The 17,484-nt window shown below is 49.6% G+C and overlaps 1 protein-coding gene across 1 annotated transcript; it reads left to right on the top strand.

Moving 5' to 3' along the window:
* The first annotated feature begins 4,244 nt into the window (after positions 1 to 4,244).
* On the top strand, positions 4,245 to 16,117 carry FCAMR (Fc alpha and mu receptor). Its single transcript, XM_045182971.2, has 7 exons — positions 4,245 to 4,382; positions 4,467 to 4,603; positions 7,104 to 7,164; positions 8,874 to 9,221; positions 10,118 to 10,874; positions 11,498 to 11,616; positions 12,213 to 16,117. Exons 2-7 carry the CDS (start codon positions 4,565 to 4,567, stop codon positions 12,350 to 12,352), a joined length of 1,464 nt encoding a protein of 487 aa, XP_045038906.2. The 5' UTR covers positions 4,245 to 4,382; positions 4,467 to 4,564; the 3' UTR covers positions 12,353 to 16,117.
* The last annotated feature ends 1,367 nt before the right edge of the window (positions 16,118 to 17,484 follow it).

A 17,484-nucleotide genomic window follows, 5' to 3' on the forward strand; every position in this document is an offset into this window, starting at 1 on the left:
CTAATATAGTCCAAAGGGATCTGGACCATCTGGACATCCTGAAGAATGTCACATTGATCCATTATTTGTGATATTATGCTAATCAGGCCCTGTTAGCAAGACATGGCTAGCATGTCGGAGAACTTAGCATGACACCCATGCTTCAGAGGATGGGAGGTAATCCTTACGAAAATTCAGGGGATTCCACATCAACCATATTTATTTTTAGGGGCCCAGTGATCCAGGGTCCACCAGGAAATCTCATCCCAAGTCAAAGACACCACAGCTCCCTCCACACCTCCCACCACAACGTAACTGATAGGCCTCCTTGGTTCTGGAGAAGGCACATTCCACACCTGGAGATACTGCTCTGGCCTACGCACCCAGTGGCACAGAACACTTCTACCTTTGAGTGGGGCCCAGAGTTCTGTGGCAGGTCCGGGCTGAGACATAGGCAGCCCTGCCACTTCATGTTACAGGTATGGGTGTTGGGCGCAGATGCTATGTGGCACTATGGCAAGCCCCAGTGGGAGAATCACAGCCTAGTCACATAGTACCCTGTGGTTCTTTGGCAAGGCCATGTCTTCTGCAAGGGAGAGTTATGTGTCTTTTGAGAAACAACTCCTGGCATGATACTGAGCCCTGGTAGGGATGTAATACCTGAACACTGGACACCAGGTGAGTAGGCATCTCGAACTATCCATCAGGAGCTGAGAACTATTATACCCAGTGAGTCATAACATCAGGTAGGCCTGTAGCCATTAGTCATAAATCGGAGGTGGTACAGCTGAGACCGAGTGCAGAAGGACTTGGGGGCACAAGCAAGCTGCCTGAGGAAGCAGCCAGCCCCTCATGCTGACCCCCACCGTTGCATCAGTGCCCCTCAGCTCACATGGGCCGTGTAGGCACCTCCTATAACCACATGACAGGAGGGCAAAACCCAAGCTTTGTTTATAGATGAGTTGGTCCAATATGTGGGTTCAAGTTGAAAGTGAACAGTAGGTGTGTAACAAGGGGTGACCTTGAAACACAGTGGCAAAGCAAAGGCCTTCCAATAGGTGGAACTTTGGACAGTATACCTGCTCATCTACTTGATATGAAAGGAAAAATGGCCTGATTTTAGCATACAGAGGCCTGGATGGAAAAAGATTGAAACATTGGTTAGAGACACGTGGATGGACATGGGAGTGAGTGGCAGGAAGTGTGAAGCTCTTTGTATTGAATGTGAATGCCCGCCAGAGAGTATAGACCATGGAAGAGACGTTCAGCTACCAAGCAGACACAACGACTTGGCCATCTGACATCAGCCAACTCCAGGCATTGGCCACTGTGGTGCTGGCACAGTGGACACTGAGGGAAGTAGCCCCAGTTAGAGGGATGGGGCTATACACGGACTCCCACCAAGAGCAAAGGCTCCCACTAACCAAGGCTGAGTTTACAGGTGTTGCGAACGAACATCCAACTTGTCAGACGGGGAGGGGGTAAAGCTCTTTGGAAATCCGACATTTGGCCTGAGTTTTATGTCGCCTTTTCCTGGAGTCTGTGACCCGAAGTCAGCAGATCACAGTGTCATGAACCTGTGTAAAGAGGCCGCCGGTGGCTTTGGCCGAGCGAGAGAATTCAGCTGCGCTCCCCAGAGCCGGAGCCAGGACAGTGCGCTGCCCCCACAAAGCTCCAGGGAGGGGGCCATCTGGGCTCTGGGACAGAACTCTGAACGCGGGGCCAGTGCTTTGCAACTAACTGGGCTTTACTCTAAGTATGTCTCTAGGAATCAAAAAGGCTTCAAAGGGTCCAAAAGCAAATAAAATAGGAAAGACACTGTGAAGGATATAAAATGACTGCATTGTTTGTAAAATAAAAATTAGATAGATATTTATTTTTAAAATACAAAAATCAATTCAGACATGTCCCAAATTGATTTCTTTTTAATCTTTCAAATACCAAAATGATGAAGTGGCAAAAAAAGAAAGAAAAAGGAAATGTAGGAAAGTCGCAGACTTCTGAAGAGATGAAAACCTTCAAAGGAACTTGTTTTTCAGGGTTTGATCATTACAAGACACTCCTGTTGCTGAAAGCTAATCTGTTACTATTATTATCTACCATTTCCTGATAACTTACAACTCACTTTGAGTTACATGAATTATCACACATAATGCACATAATAACTTTATGAGACACAGGCTATTATCTCTCATTTTACAGATTAGGGAAACAAGGTTTAAAGACGGTAAGTAATCATGCCCATATCAGTAAAAAGTAGGGCTGGGATATTAACTTGGAGGGAATCTGACTCCAAAGTCTATCAGTGACCAACCCACCAATCAACCTAAATGCTGTGCAGCTCCCTGAGGAGCTGGGACGGGAGGTTAGCCAGGCATCAACCCTTTCTACCACCTGCACAGGGACCATTCAACTCTGGGATAGCCTCTGGGGGTGGGGCTGCCATGCACACTTCCGGGGGTTGTGCACTGTTCAAGCACGCCCCACTGAGGGGACCCTGCTCACGTTGCAGAAGTGATCTAACTGGTACAGGAGGCTATAGGTGACTGAAGATACTGAGCTCAAGGACTGCCCAAGACACTGAGCTCAGCTCCTGACCACGTCCTGGACAGCAGCACACACAGCTGTGTGAGGTCACTGGCACACACACTCGCACGAGACTGCCTTGTCCCAGCCCAGGCATCCTGTGCAGTTGCTTCACTTCCTCCCTTTTTGCTTTCAAAGTGACTCAAGTCTCACCCGCAACCTGTCTTCCGACCTGGAAGGGGGAATGCGTAGGGAATACATGCTGCCACTATGGTTATTCCAATTGTGCGACAATGTATCAACTGAATTTATTTTTCTTAAAGAAGGAGGGTCCTTTCTAATTGGTCCATGGCTATCTACAGGAGTCCTGGGGAAAGTCCTACGTACAGTCCGCAGCACCTCCATCCTCTGGAGCCCTCAGTTGCTGAGTGCTTTGTGCAACCAGACAGGAGCCTGGCCTGGAGTGGTCTGCCTATGTCCAGCTATACGTTTGGGTTCTTGGCTTTGTGTAGGAAAGATTTCATAACAAGTGACTAAGAGGATCCACTTATGAAAGCTGGGGACAGTAAAACAAGGAAGGACTTAGCAAAGAAGAAGCAACAGGAGAGCCTATGCTGGGCTGCTTTAGCTCACTGGGAAGTCAGAGAAAAGGGGGCCTTTGGGGCAGGTTCAGGGGATCAGCCTGGGACAAGCTGCCAGCTGCCCGTTGCCTTAGAGTTTAGGAGACACGTGCCTGTGAAGTAAGAAGAGGGGGGAGAAAAAGGGAAAGGAAATGACACAGGCTGCTCCGCAGAGGGAGTCTGTGTGCTGGGTCCTTTTTCTTGAGGCTTTTCTCTCTCTCTTGTAGGTGGGAATCTTAGGGGAGGTCTTAAGGGAGGGTATCAGTTCTCCAGGTGCGCTTTTTTAGGGTCATGGTCTTTGCTGATTGGTCAGTGACAGGGCAGGTCCTTAGTCCTTGCAGTTGGTCCTGGCGTCTTCCACCTGGTTTTGCTGCTTTTCTGGGCCTGGAGCTGAAATACAACTGAGGCCTAGATGTTATCTCCAGGGAGGAAAGGCCAGGGGAGGAAAGGTTACCCTGGGGATGAGGTCCCAGTTTTGCCCCATGCTAGGCACCCAGGGCCTTCCCTTCGGCCCTGGTGACCATCCGCACCTGGCTGTAAATTGCTCAGCCATTGTGCTCGGCTACGTGTCTCAGTTTCCCTATCCTGCTTGCCAAGGAATTTCCCTAGCTTCTCACTATCCCGTCTCACTCAGGCTGTGCCGGCCATTTTCAGGTCAGTTTAAAACCAGTAGAGGTAAGCAGATCACGTCTTTAATGAAGAAAAAACGCACCCATGAAATATTTTCCAAAGGGGAATGTTGGGGAATTTTTGAGTGTGTCATCCAGCTGGAGAAGCCCCACTCACTGCTCCTTTCCAGGGAGGTCATCTTGTTTACTGTGTGGGGCTTTGTCCCGGGCGTGAATTAGTGACCTCCAGGAGAGCAGTTGAGCCGCACTCAGTGCCCCACACCACTTCTCCATGGGAGCTGAAGGGGCCAGGTCAGCTAGAAGGCACCAGCTGCCCACCAGTCAGCAGGGGAATTCCTCTCCTGAATTTTCTCGCCAGCCCACGTGGTTGCATCACTTGTTCAGGAGAGACCTGAGTGGGCTGGCTAAGCTGGAGCGCCCTGAAAAGTCTGGGACCCTGCCTTGGAGGGGTGATGAGAGGTGGAAGGATGTAGATCAGTGCACTTTCTTTAAAACTACAGTCACCACCCCAGGAAAAGTTCTGCAGGAATAAGTGACAGTGAGAACAACAGGGGACAGGACTGGCTCCCATGTACATGAAATAAAAGCCAAGGCCTAGGGCGAAGTGACTTGATCAAGTCGCGGAGAGGTAAGTGGCAGAGCCTCACCTTGCACCTCCATCCTGTAGAGCTGACTCCAGCTGCTTCCCAGCACTGCCGTGCTGCCTCCTCAGTCTCCAGGATCCCAGAGAAGAAGCTAGAAGACGCCCAACGACCAGCATCTCAAAGAGAGAAAAAGGAAAGTCCCAGTGGAGTTTATTTCTAGACTAAGATGGATGGAAAAGCCCCAGCTAAGCCCAGAGAACAAAAGGTGAGAAGAGAAGTTCTCCCCAGAGCCTGGGGTCTTGTCTCGGAATGTGGAAGGTGGGTGGCAAATTGCAGCAGCAGCTGTCCAGCACTCACATGCCCTTCCCAGAGCAGCTGGGCTCCCTCCCAGGAGGCCTGGGGAGGTTCTGGAGGTCAGGGCACAGCACCTTCCTTCTCCCTCCCTCCTCTTCTGCTCACTCCCACTTTCCCTGCCACCGGAGAGCATGATTCCTGAGAGGCCCGTGCGTAATTTAGAAACAACAAGTGCCGGACAGTGCCGGAAACGTGGAGATCACACCGTCAAAGCTCTTCCGTTGTTGTGGAGAGGAAAGACACACTGCTCAAGGTCGTTCTGTCAGCCAGAGAGGCAAGGCAGAACCTCCTTCATCCTGGCTCTCTTCGCTTCCACCCACACCACACTGGCTCCTTCCTTTCTCGTGTGCTGCCCCAGGGGTAGGAGGATAGGTGACGAGTGGCCCTCAGGAGGGCGGTTAGGATTTGGTGGGCCATATACCAGCCTGTGCTGAAGTCGTTGCTCCTCCCAGCAGGACAGAGGGACAAGAGAGGTTCTGAACCTGGCCCTCATTCCCTAAAATGTTGTGCAGAAGAACAGAGGCCTGTGGCCCCAGGCTCCTGAGCTGGGGATCCCTGCCTCCTGGAGAAAGGTTTTCTGAAGGTCACTGGTAGGGTGGAAGACTTGGAGATATTGTGTTGCAGCCTTCAGTTAAGGCTGATAACTCCCTGGGGACATTTTATCTCACCCTCTGTTTCCTCATTGCCCCTCTGAGGCAGAGAGACGGCTGCCCCACTGGACTTCAGAGGAATTCGGCCCCAACACGTGCTGCTGCGTCAGCACTTAGCTCTTTAGGAAAATTAGCCCAGGGTCCTGGGTGCCAGCCTCAGAATTAGCCTGAACTCGGTGAATATTGATTGTGTAAACAAAAGATTAGGTGCAGGCACACCTGGGCAAGCCTCCAGGTGAGAGTAGGAAGCCAGAGCTCTGGAAGGCAGGGAAGGCCTAAGGCTGCTGTGGCAGTGCCCAAGACAGGAGGGCTGCTGGGGGAGGGCACGGAGGTAGCCTGAGGAGCCCCTGGACTTTTCCAAATCTGACCACTCACGTGGCTCTACCTGGACGGGGCCAGCAAAGGCATTGGTGGAGATGGCTGAATAGAGCCAAGCTGCTATAGGGCAAACCCAAGATTCTGCTTTTCTCCTGTTCACTCCTTTCTTTTCCCTCCTTTTCTCTTTCAGCTCTCACCGTTCCTTTCTTCTCCCCTTGCTCTTGTTTTCTCTGACTTCCTTCCTGCTCCCCTCTCCATTCCCCTTTTTCCTCCTTTAGCCTGTGTCCCAGACTGGCCAGTGACCTCGTGTGACTCAGTGGATCAGTTGGGGAAGAGGGGCAGGGAGTTCCTGCCCCTGGGCCAGACTGCTGACTTGCAATGCCTGTTCTTAACATTAACGGTAAGTGTTAGAGCAGGAAGGAGAAAACAATGGCTCTTTAGTTTGCCTTATTTTTTTATCTGTAGGCCCAAGGAACTTCAGACAGTAGATAGATTCTAAGAAGAGTTTTAATCAACCAAAAAGCACCCTTGAAAGCCCTATGGGGAATAAGAAGTAAAATATTAATCAGAGTGGTCTGGTCTTGTTCACTATAGTTACACATGGTCCACTTATACCGTGCTGGATCCTGCGTCACGGCCTGGAGGTGGACAGAAGAGTCACACAGTCTTCAAGGAGTTCCCAGGGAAGACATGGGGAGACATGAGGAGTTCCCAGTGGGAGACATGGGAGCAGGGGGAAGATAGGTGTGAACCAGGGGGCCGGGAGGGCTTTCTAGAAGCTGGAGAAGAAACAGAATAGGACCCTCATGCAGACAACTGGGCCAGGAGTTAATTTTTAACTCCTTGTTATGACTGGGAGGCACACTACCCATGAAACAAAGTTTCCCCTGAAGGAATCTATTCTCATACAAAAAAGAAGGGGTGAGGAGAGGCGGGGAGAGGAGCCACTCTCTACCAGGCACACTGTCAGCACTGCTAACACAGAAGTCTCATTGGTGTTATGTAACAACCGCATATGGACTCTGTCCCTGAAAAGAAACTAATCCCTGACACAGAGTAACCTTTCCAAGGTTGCACCTGAGGTTTAAACTTCCAATGGGTAGTCTTTCCACTACACGATGCTCCCCAAACCCAGAGCTCCATGCTGGCAAGTGGGTGCAGAGGCTGGAATCCCACCGAGGGCACTTTGCCTCTCCTGAACACAGAAACCACCAAGGCAGGGGACATGTTACCCTTGGTGGCAGTGACAGGCCAGAGGTACACGCTTCAGAGCGTGAAGATGGGAGCCAGTTTCTCTCTTAGAGATATCCCACCCAGCCCCAGCACCGAGCAGACTGAGATCCCCAAGCAAGAAGGTGCTTGCCGCAGGCCCCCCTGCTGCTCACCCCAGCTTCTCACTTGCTTCCCTCTCAGACCTCTTCATTTTTAGTGGGTTTTTTGCAGGTCACCAACCAGAGGGCAGGATGGAAAATGCGTGTCATCCTCATACTGTGCCTGCTGCAAGGTGAGACCAAACAGCTCAGATGCAAGGCTTGCAAAACCAGACCCAAGTCTTCCAGGCTGTGGAGACTGCCAGTAGGCACCTTGGTGGCATTCAGCACACCCTTGGCAGTTTGGGCATAGCCATGGCTTTCTCTCCTGGGATCCAAGGCCATGCAGTGGGTTCAGGGAGGGGGCAGGTCTGGGCCCAGAGGGAATAAGGGAACTGAGAGCTCACAGGAGGGCAAATGCCTGACTTGATGATTTCTAGAATATTCACTGTTTTGATGTTCCCTATTTTCTGCTCTCTTCCATTCAAGTTAATGGCTGAAAGTCAGCTGCATTGGCAAGATCAAGGTTCTGAGAGGCAACAGAGAAGGAAGCAACTCAGGCCATCTGCCGTGCCCACAGGGCACCAAGAGCATGCATGTCCCTGCTGTCCCTCTCGCGTCTCTTCTCTCTCCTCCATACCCAATCCCAGAGGGGCCTAAAACAGCAGTTTGGGGTAGAGAAAGGGGTAGGGCACAACAAGGGGCCCCAGCATGCCTCTTTCCTCTGCACAGGCCTCCAAACCTAACTGAGCAAAAGGAAAAGGCTTCAGCTGGGTAAGAGATTGGAGATGCAAACAGTCATTGGACTGGACTGGTTATATAATTTTGTATATGCAGCCAGTCTAGACTGATGAGGTGAGACTATGAGAGTATGCCTGACATTTTTATCAAGGAGCAGAAGCACACAGGGGGAGTATGAAGAGGCAGTAAGGGAAAGAACAGACTTTGTTGCTGCTTGCACCAATCAAAATTAAGTCACTCAGTAAACAGGCCACACCACACATACTGTAGTTCAAGCCTACTGCCAAAGCAGATGTAGCCACAATACTGCTTATCTGGGCTTCAACGGTGGCCCTTGGCTGTGCCCATTTCTACAAAAAGGCGGCCACTGTGAACATTTTTGCAACCACTGGTCTGTGGATATACCTGCCAGGCAAACCAGGATTCTTGCTTCGCCCCGCACCCCCAGCAGAAAGTATGTGGATCTGTCCTTACTATTTAACGCCTCTCTTTTACTTTTCCTGCGTATAAGCCACAGCCCTCTGCCAGATGTTGCCTTAGCCCTCCTATGTGTGTTTGGATGGCAGCTTTTAATTTTTTATTTATTTAAAAAATTTGTTTATTTTTAGAGAGAGAGGAAGGGAGGGAGAAAGAGAGGGAAAGACACATCAAAGCGCGAGAGATACATCAATCGGTTGCCTCTCGCATGCTCCCAGCTGGGGACCTGGCCCACAACCCAGGCATGTGCCCTGACTGGGAATCGAACTGGCGACCTTTCAGTTCGCAGGCTGGCACTCAGTCCACTGGGCCACATCAGCCAGGGCTGGATAGTAGCTTTTTAAACACCTGCATTGGAGCACAGTGAAAGGAACCCAGGCTCTGGACAGACTTGGGCGAGAACATTGGGTACACGACGTGTTAGCTAACTCATGGCCACGATGGTTTTTGCATGTCAATCTCTCAGATGGGGCCTTGGATGGAGCTTCATTGTATATCTTGAGCCTACTCCTCACCCAGGGACTAAGTTCTCACATTTCTATATTGATTTTTTCTTGCCTCACTGTTAAGGAGACATTTTCTCACCTGCCCCCTAATTCTGGCAGAGTGTGGAGCTTGTTAACGCCCCACACGGTGACTGTTCTCAACACTCCCTCCCCTCAGACGTTTTTTTCTCGGCCTGCAGCTACAAATGCGTGGGAGGGCCTGAAGGGCCCGCAGCTGGTGCCTGGGAAGCCTGGGGGCGCTGTCACCATCCAGTGCCATTATAAGCCCTCTGCCATCAACAGGCACCAGAGGAAGTACTGGTGCCGCCGAAGCCCCCTGACACAGCTCTGCCACACCGTCGTGTCCACCAACCACTACACTCACCGTCGCTATGTTGGCCGCGTGGCTCTGACAGACTTCCCACAGAGAGGCTTATTTGTGGTGAGGCTGTCCCAGCTGTCCCCGGACGATGTGGGGTCCTACCGCTGTGGCATTGGAAACAGGAACAGTGTGCGGTTCTTCAGCATGAACCTGACCATCTCTGCAGGTATGGGCTGATGGCCAGTGAGTCAAGGTTGGTGAAGTGAATGCCAGGAAATTGCAGGTGCCAGGGAATGAAGAGGTCCATGAGGGCTTTACCCACGAGGGGTGTGATGAGGAAAAGCCGGGGCAAGGCAAGGGCTTGAAGAAGAAGGCTTTCATTTCTAAGGAAACTGCCTGCAGAAGAAAGGCAGATGTTGGGGTAAACATCGCAGCTGAATGCACGTCAGCTTTCCCACCCATTTACCCCAAGGTGTGTGGCACATACATTTACAGAGAGTTCCAAGAATGTAGTGAATTGGATCATGTGGCTGCTTATGGTCGTTGTGTCTCTGTTCAGACAAGCAGAGGAAGTGAGATGGGCAGGACAGAAGAACTGGGCCTTGGCTCTTCCTAAGACCGAACCCCTCAGCAGACACCTGACAGCCACACCCTGTATGGCAGGTTCCAGAGAACTGATCCAGGGTCAGGCACCCTGAGGCTGAGGAAGGCTGTGACAGGCCAGTAGGCTTATTTTCTTAGAAGCCGATTGCTATCTGTCTGCCTGCTGAGCCTGGCTGCTCCACCATGACTGGTCTTCTCTTTTTTATTATTTGAGGATAGTACATGCTGGGCTTCTTTTTCCCTCTGGGAAAGGGAGCTGCCTGCAAGCCCTGGACAGCTTGGATAGAGAATATATAGACATAAAAAGTAAGATAGAGCCATAAAATGTCAGTGTTTGCAACAGACTAGAGAATACATCTGGTTTTCCCAAATTTTTATCTTATACAACATATTGGCCAAAGACTGTATCACTTAGTGAGGTTGCATTCCATGTAGTGAACGCTTTCAGCCTGGCTTCCTTTGCTAAACCCTGCAGGCCACAGGATAGCCTTCCCATGTTTCCCTCTGCTGTTCACACAGGTCCTCCCAGTCCCACCCTCAGAGCCACTCCAGCTGCTAGTGAGCTCGTCAGGAGATCCTTTGGAACAGCTGCTCCAGCAGCCAACAGACGGACCCCCAGAAATACCCAGACTGTGGAAAGACAGGGCACAGGACGGGACAGAGTTGCTCTGACTCCAGGAACCAGCAAAAGAACAGCTTCAGCTAAGGGAATGCAAACCCCAGGAACCCCTGGGGACATAGCTGCAGGGAGAGTTAGCCAGGGAGAGAGTTCCATCTGGGCAACCATACCTATTCCAGAGAGTTCGGCTGCAACAATCAGAGGCATGTCCGATGTAACAGGAGGTGCTTGGCTGTGGGACACCAGAAGCTCTGGAGCAAACGGCACTCGGGCCAGTGAGGAAGGGAGAGAGACAACGACTGAGGCCAATAGGCCAAGAGAGGAAGCAGAACGGGTCAGAATAGCCCTAGATGCAGACTGGACGGTCCCAGGCACCATTATGCCATCAACCCTGGCCACAGAAAAAGGGGCATTGGAAACCCTCCAAGAAGAGAGATTGGTTTCTAAGCCACAAGCCCCGGGCTCCACTGAAGAAACTACTCAAGCTGCAGGAATGTGGGCCTTGGGGCCCATGAGCGTAGAGATGTCATTTGCTGAAGGGAGCACTGAAGGGGAACTAGACCTCCCTGCTGGAGACAGTGGTCCCCAAATAACACCAAGCCAGGACCTGGTAACAGGACCCAGAAGGCCCCCCAGCAAGCTGTCCTCCATGAAGAGGTAAACCTCCAGGCCCCCTGTTGGCTAGGGCTCCACACTGCCCTTTTCCCTGGGACTCCCCTGCATGAGCTGACCTCCATGCCCCTCTCCTTCTACTCACTTCTCTCCCTTTGAAACCACAAGACAGTAAAGGGCAAGGGAATAAAACCAGCCACCCTCCCTCACTGGAGGTCTGTGCTAGGAGAATCTGAGCATTTTTACGTGGTTTTCAGCAAAAATCTAGGCAATGAAACCTTTGGGACTTTTTTTTTAGAGATGAGAAATGAAAGCTCCAGAGAGGGGAGGTGACTCGCTGAAGCCACAAGGAAAGACTGTGGCAGAGCCAAATGCCAAGGGTAGATTCCCTGACCCTTGCCCAGTCCCCTTTTGCACTGTGGTTCAGTAGTGGGGCCCACACACAGGCGGGGGAGTTGGGAACAGGAGTTAGGGCTCAGGAACCTGAAGACAGGGCATCTAGTCCCAGCTCTGCTACTAACCCACCATGGCAATGAGGGCAGCCAACTCACCTTGGCCTAGTTTCTCACCTGTAAAATGAGGGGCCAGGGCTAACGGCCTACAGCTTGTTATTCAGCTCCAACATCCCCTCTCTGGGGCTCTCCCCACCCCTGCTACTTGCACTACAGTGTTTCTCCAGAAGAGAAGAACAATTCTAGGATCCTGACTCCTGTCTCTACGGTGCTGTTCCCGCTTATGCTTGGGGCTCTTGTCCTATGGCGAAGGAAACTGCGGAGAAAGAGTACTTGTGAGTTGAGTTTAAGAAGCCCCCAGGCTGGGAGGGGGAGGGCGTTTAGCTCCCCTCTGACACCCTCAGGACTGGGTGGGGTCAGAGTTGGTGCCAGGACTTCTGGTGTACAATAGAAGTGCTAAATTCTAGTCTGAGCCATGTAACCATTCTTGGCCTTCATTCCTTTATCAAAATGGGAAAATCATCTTTGAATTTATGTCTCAGTGGCACCCCAGAGATTAAGGAGAAGCTCTTCTGAAGATGGCAACACCCGTGCTCCCCATAGGTGTGTGAACCACATGAGCAACCCCAGCAGCAGATCGTGCTGGGCCCAAACTCCATCTGCACTGCTGCGTGGCTCAGCTAAAAGTCTCTTACAGCAATGCGCCCAGGTTTAAATACTCCTGATATGATTTTAAACTCCATGGTGTTTGAATCTGGTGAAGAAAGGGTGAGATTTTCTGGGAGCAAGTGGAGGAAGCCAAGATTTTCAGACCCAGTCCCTGCCAGCCTAAGGGCTCAGAAAATCCTTGAAGGCTTGTGGTGGGTGGGGGTAGTTCTCAAGGAGTCGAATTCAGTGCCCGGTCCCCTCATAGTGTGCTCTGTCCATGCAGCTCAAGAGACAGAAGAGGCAGCAGGAGTCATCTTGATTCAGATGAGACGTTTCCTGGGGCTGAGCCTCCAGCCAGACCAGCTGCCCCATGATGAAAGGAAGATACTCCAGGATGACTCTCCTCCTACCCATGCCACATGACGGTCCCAGAGACGGACAGGACCCTGAGGAATGCAAGGAGAAGCTGCTCGGTCGCCATGGAAGGAGACCCAGGACCAAACACCATGACCCCTTCTCATTTTTCTCTGCCTGCAGAAAAGGAAGCTGGGGCTCCAGTTGGGGAAGCAAAGGCTGACCATCCTACTACCTACAAAGGTCAACAGTTTGCCACAGTCAAGGATGACAGTATGACTCAGAGAAGGCTTCAAGAAAGGACTTATTGAACACTGGTGGAGGTCACGGAGGAAAACTGTGAAATTTCCATTCCTGGAGGTTCGAAATGTAAGAGGCTTCTAATCAGTGGGGGGGATTACAAGTTTTCAACCAGCACTTGTAACCTGTGCCAGTCGCCCCCTTTCCTGCCATCTGCTGGCATTGAGCCTGCTGTACACATTGAATCACATCCGTGTATACTGGTCTTGCCTCCGCAAGTGGATTTAGGGCAGTAAATGAAGCAGCCTTAAGCTGCTTTAGGGCAGTAATTCTGTTTTCTACCACTGTGTCCATGGAGGGACTTCCAATCCAGGATGACCCCCTGTGAATATTTGTGACCGATTGGCTGCCTGGAAGGGCATGGGCCCAGCTGCCTCCAGGAGCCCAGCTCTCGCAGACACTTTGGCTCTCCCTCGGGATTCCCCCGGATGACTCCATAAGCAGATGGTGTTTCATAAAGACCAAAAGTACACCCAGTCCTCCAATCACTCCTCCCCACTGGGCCCCATACTTACCATGCTGGAGACCTTCTGACCCAGTCAAGATTTTCTGGGATTTTCCTAAATTCATGGAAAAGCGGGTATTTTTCAGTAGATTGTCACCTTCTTCACAAAGCTTCTCTTATTCGATTGCTTATAAACCCTTGATAGTGTAGATGAAAAGAGGCCTCATACGAAACCTGACAGGCTCAGTTCAGGGGAGGCCTGTATAGCAGCCTTATGAACTCAGAAAACTAAAGTAACCACAAAGGATGGTCTGAAATTAAATCTCATTAACTAAAAGCAGTTTATGGCAGGTAGTCATGTCTCAGGCTAGAATCTTCCCCGACAAAAGTCAGTCTTTACCTTAATTAAGGTGTCTATGGTCCTTTTGCATCTACAAAAACATATTTTTGGAATGTCAAAGTAATTTCCTTTTCCCAGACCCCTCAAAGCACAGATACCACACCAGAGTACAAAAGTGGAGATCACAAATCCCCTCATTGTTATTGAGTTAATTGTTGACTATTAACTATCCTGTTCCCACCTGTGTAAAAAAAATGTGTCTATCATTTTACTTTTTATCCAATTCTAGAAGTTTCTCTGCTTTGCTTTCTCCCACCTCCCTAATCTATCACTGATGGATTTCATGCGGCCCACTTATATCCTCTCTTCTGATTGTAACGTGTAAAGCAGGGTGCAGACCTGCCATTCTCTGGAAAATTTCCTCCATCAGTTGAGGTTTTGCTTCCTAACAGTTGTCAACATTTTGGCTCACATGAACTTATAAAAAATTCTTGCAGGTTGGGACACTCCGTACATTGACAACAGCAAGGATGTTGGTGGAGCTAGACAACGGTTGGTGGGGGGTGAAGAGAGAAGGTGGCCAAAGGGAATTTTATGTGGATTCTGCGTTATAACCACTTCACTCCCTGTTGGGGGACTTTCCCTCCACCCGTGGTCCCACTGTCTTTTCAGGAGTTACCTCTGCTTTTTTATTTTGCCAAATCTATTAACTAGCTGCCTGAACTTAATGTCTGGGCAGAGAGGGCTTTGAGCGATGGAAGAGAAGGGCAAGAAAAGCTCTGATACTGAGTAGAGAACTGTTGGGTAGACATTCCCAGAAGCCTCAGCCCTGCCTCCTAAGCTGTCAGCAGTACCAGAAACCCTTTATCAATACCTTTTCACAGCAGGTGCTGGACCCAGATACTGTCCCAAGAAAACCAAGGGGATGCTGTCTTCATGGTTTGTGAGAGCCTCATTGTTTTGGATAAGTAGGAAAGTTGTATGCATCTAACCGAAGGGAATCATACAGTTTCAGAGCTAATAGTTCTTTAGAGATTAACCACTCTAAAACCCTCAGCCTAGTGGGAGGTAACTGAGTCCCTGTGGGGGGAAGTAACTTACTTAAAGTCACTCAGTAAACTCAATTAGTAATAGCAAAGTGAGGACTAGAAAAGGGAACTCAGGACTTTGATCTAATGCCTTCTCCACACCACCATTATAGCATTGATCAAAGCAAAACTAATCAAAAAATCAATTACACCAAGTTGTCTTGCTCCAGGCCATTTTCAAGCACACTATCTCAGTGACCTGCTATGAAAAACCTGAAGAGAGATAGAACAGGCAACAGTATCCCACTCAACCAATGAGTTAGCAGGCACTGAGGGGTATACAGTTCAGCCAAGGTCATTCTGCACCTTGGAGGCACGGATCGGCCAAGAACCAGGCTATGTAAGATTGTTTTACCTAATTAAGTGCATACTGGGAAGTCCACAGAATGCTCGCTTCTCAGGATTGTTAAAAGGTATTCTGAGAAAAAGTAGGTTTTGGTAGATCAAATAAGTTTGGCAATTGAGGGTTAAACAACAAACAAGTTCTTCTGCATAGGACTTTTTAGAGCTCTTAATACACTGAGGTGCATTGTCAGTAGCCCCAGGAAGTGGGGACGTCATGTCGGTTTCCCCAGCGTTTTGGATTCTTGTGTTGTGGCGAAGCAAGCTTACAGGACTGGGTTCCTCAGGCCACTATTTTTTGGGAGAAGTTTGATTCACTAAAACAGGGGTTTCCAAATTTTTTGTGCAGGTATCAGAGGGGACAAGGGCTGGGGAGCTGGGTGAAAAGGGCGAAGGGATTAAGCAAAAAAGAAAAAAGAAAAAAACATACAGACGATTGTATGATGATTACCAGAGGTGTAGAGTGGTGGGGGAGGTAGAAGAGAGTAAAGGGGGAATACATGGTGTCGGAAGGAGACTTGACTTGGCGTGGTGAGCACACAATACAACATACAGATGATGGATGATAGAATTGTACACCTGAAACCTGTATAATTTTATTAACCAATGTCACCGCAATAAATTCAATATAAATAAATAAATAATAAATAATACTTCCCTTACCTCCAATCTCCTTGGCAGTCAACAACCAACAACCCCCCCTTCTCCCTCCTCCTGTTGATCAAATTTCTATCATCATGCCCATCTTAGACTTCATATAGTACGTGTTTGTGTCCAACTTCTTTTGTGCAACGTGTTTCTGAGATTCATCCATGTTGTTGTACGTACCAATAGTTTATTCCTTTTATTGCTGAAGGATAATTGTATGCATACATCTCAATTGGACTATCTATTCCCCTATTGATGGACATTTGTATTGTGTCCAGTTTCTGGTTATTATAAACAAAGTTGCTCCCAACATTCTCAAAAAAAAAAAAAAGTCAAGTGTGTTAAAGACAAAACAGGCCCAAAATGGAATCACTTATGCTAAACCCCCACATCACCAAAATGAGACTTAATTGTAGTTTCAGCCTGTCCCAGAAATGGAACCTTAAACCAGTCAATCAGACCTCCTCCGGGCAGCAGTAGTGAGGCAATCTGCCTGCAGATCCCTTCTGTCCCCTAAAGGCAAATGACTTTGCCACAGCCAATTTACTTTTGCTGCTATGACTTACCTGTCCCTTTCCCTTCTGCCCATAAAAGTTGACTGTTTTGTACAGTTCCTTGGAGCTTCTTTCTATCTGCTGGATAAGATGCTATCTGAATCATGAACTGTTGAATAAAGCCAAGAAGGTCTTTAAAATTTATTCAATTGAATTTTGTTTTTTAACAAAGGCCAACTAGTAACTATTTTAGACTTTGCAAGTAATTGACCTCTTTCACAACTACTCAATTACGCTGGTGTAGCACAAGCTGCGGCCAGAGACAACACATGACTGGCTGATTTTACCTGTCTTCCAACAACACTTTATTTACAGAAACAGGTGGCAGGCTGGATCTGGCTCTCCGGCCATCATTCGCCAATCCTTGCTCTGAGCCATAAAACCAAACGAGAGTCTCCTGTTCCTACTCTGATGTGAAGGATCAGACCCCACTTCTCCTCAAAAACTCCACAGGGCCGGCCCCTTCCTCCAAACTCCTGTAATACTTCCTGCCCGAGCACCCATCTTCCGAGGAAGGGGACCAGCCCAACAAGGGTATTGACCGAGTGGCCGAAGGCAGGAGCAGCTTCCGGAAGCAGGAAAGGCTGTCCAGTTTGGGTGTTGTAGGGAACACTGAGGCCCACCAGCGGAGGAGCCAGCACAAGTTCAAGGGGCCAGAGCACAGCCAAGATCAGGGTCTCAGGGGTGAGTTTGGAACTGGGCAGAGATAAAATCTGAGTGAAATCTTTCCTAGGAAGGAAGTGGGGCGGCCCTGTGTGTTTGCAGTTCCTTTTTTATGGGCTAACTGATGCCTGGAGCCCAGTAGGAGTGCTTAACTTAAAGGACCAGAACAAGCAAAGCCGGCCAACTCCACCACTTGGTACTGTCGGTGGTTTGTTTTTCATTGTGAATTCCCAGCTAGCACGACCCCACATCACCAGACTCAGAGCAGGGAAACATCCACCACCAGGCTGGAGTCAGGGACAGGTCTATGGAGATTTCTAATCCCAGGGGCAGGGAAGCACTGACTTCCCTATGACCCAGCAGATTTCCCAGGTCGGGGCACCACTCTTCAGTTCTCCCCCTCTATCCTTAACGCCACCACCACTCGGTAAAGTGTCTCCACACGGCAGGCACTACCGTAGGTGTTCTCACATTCCCTGATAGTACTGGCTGCAACATTTCTGTAAGGCAAGTATAACAATTTCCATTTACAGATGAGGAAATGGAATCCAGAGAAACTAAGTAGTTACACTCCTAGGGAAAGGGCACACTGGGAATTGAACACAAAGGGAGTGACTGAGCCCCGCAGGTTAAATCCTTGAGCAGCAGGCTGCACTGCCTTCCTCTGCGCTTGGATTTGCGGCCTGGGTGTCTGGTCAGGTCCTTTCCTGTTGAAGCTTCCAAAGCCTCCTTTGCTTTCCTCCTTTAGGCCCGTGTGTAGAAAGAGCCATAAAAATTTCGAGTAATTTGTTCTCTTCAGCCACCTACCTGGTTTATAATAA

The sequence above is a fragment of the Desmodus rotundus genome, chromosome 12, assembly GCF_022682495.2.
Source record: "Desmodus rotundus isolate HL8 chromosome 12, HLdesRot8A.1, whole genome shotgun sequence".
Lineage (NCBI taxonomy): Eukaryota > Metazoa > Chordata > Mammalia > Chiroptera > Phyllostomidae > Desmodus > Desmodus rotundus.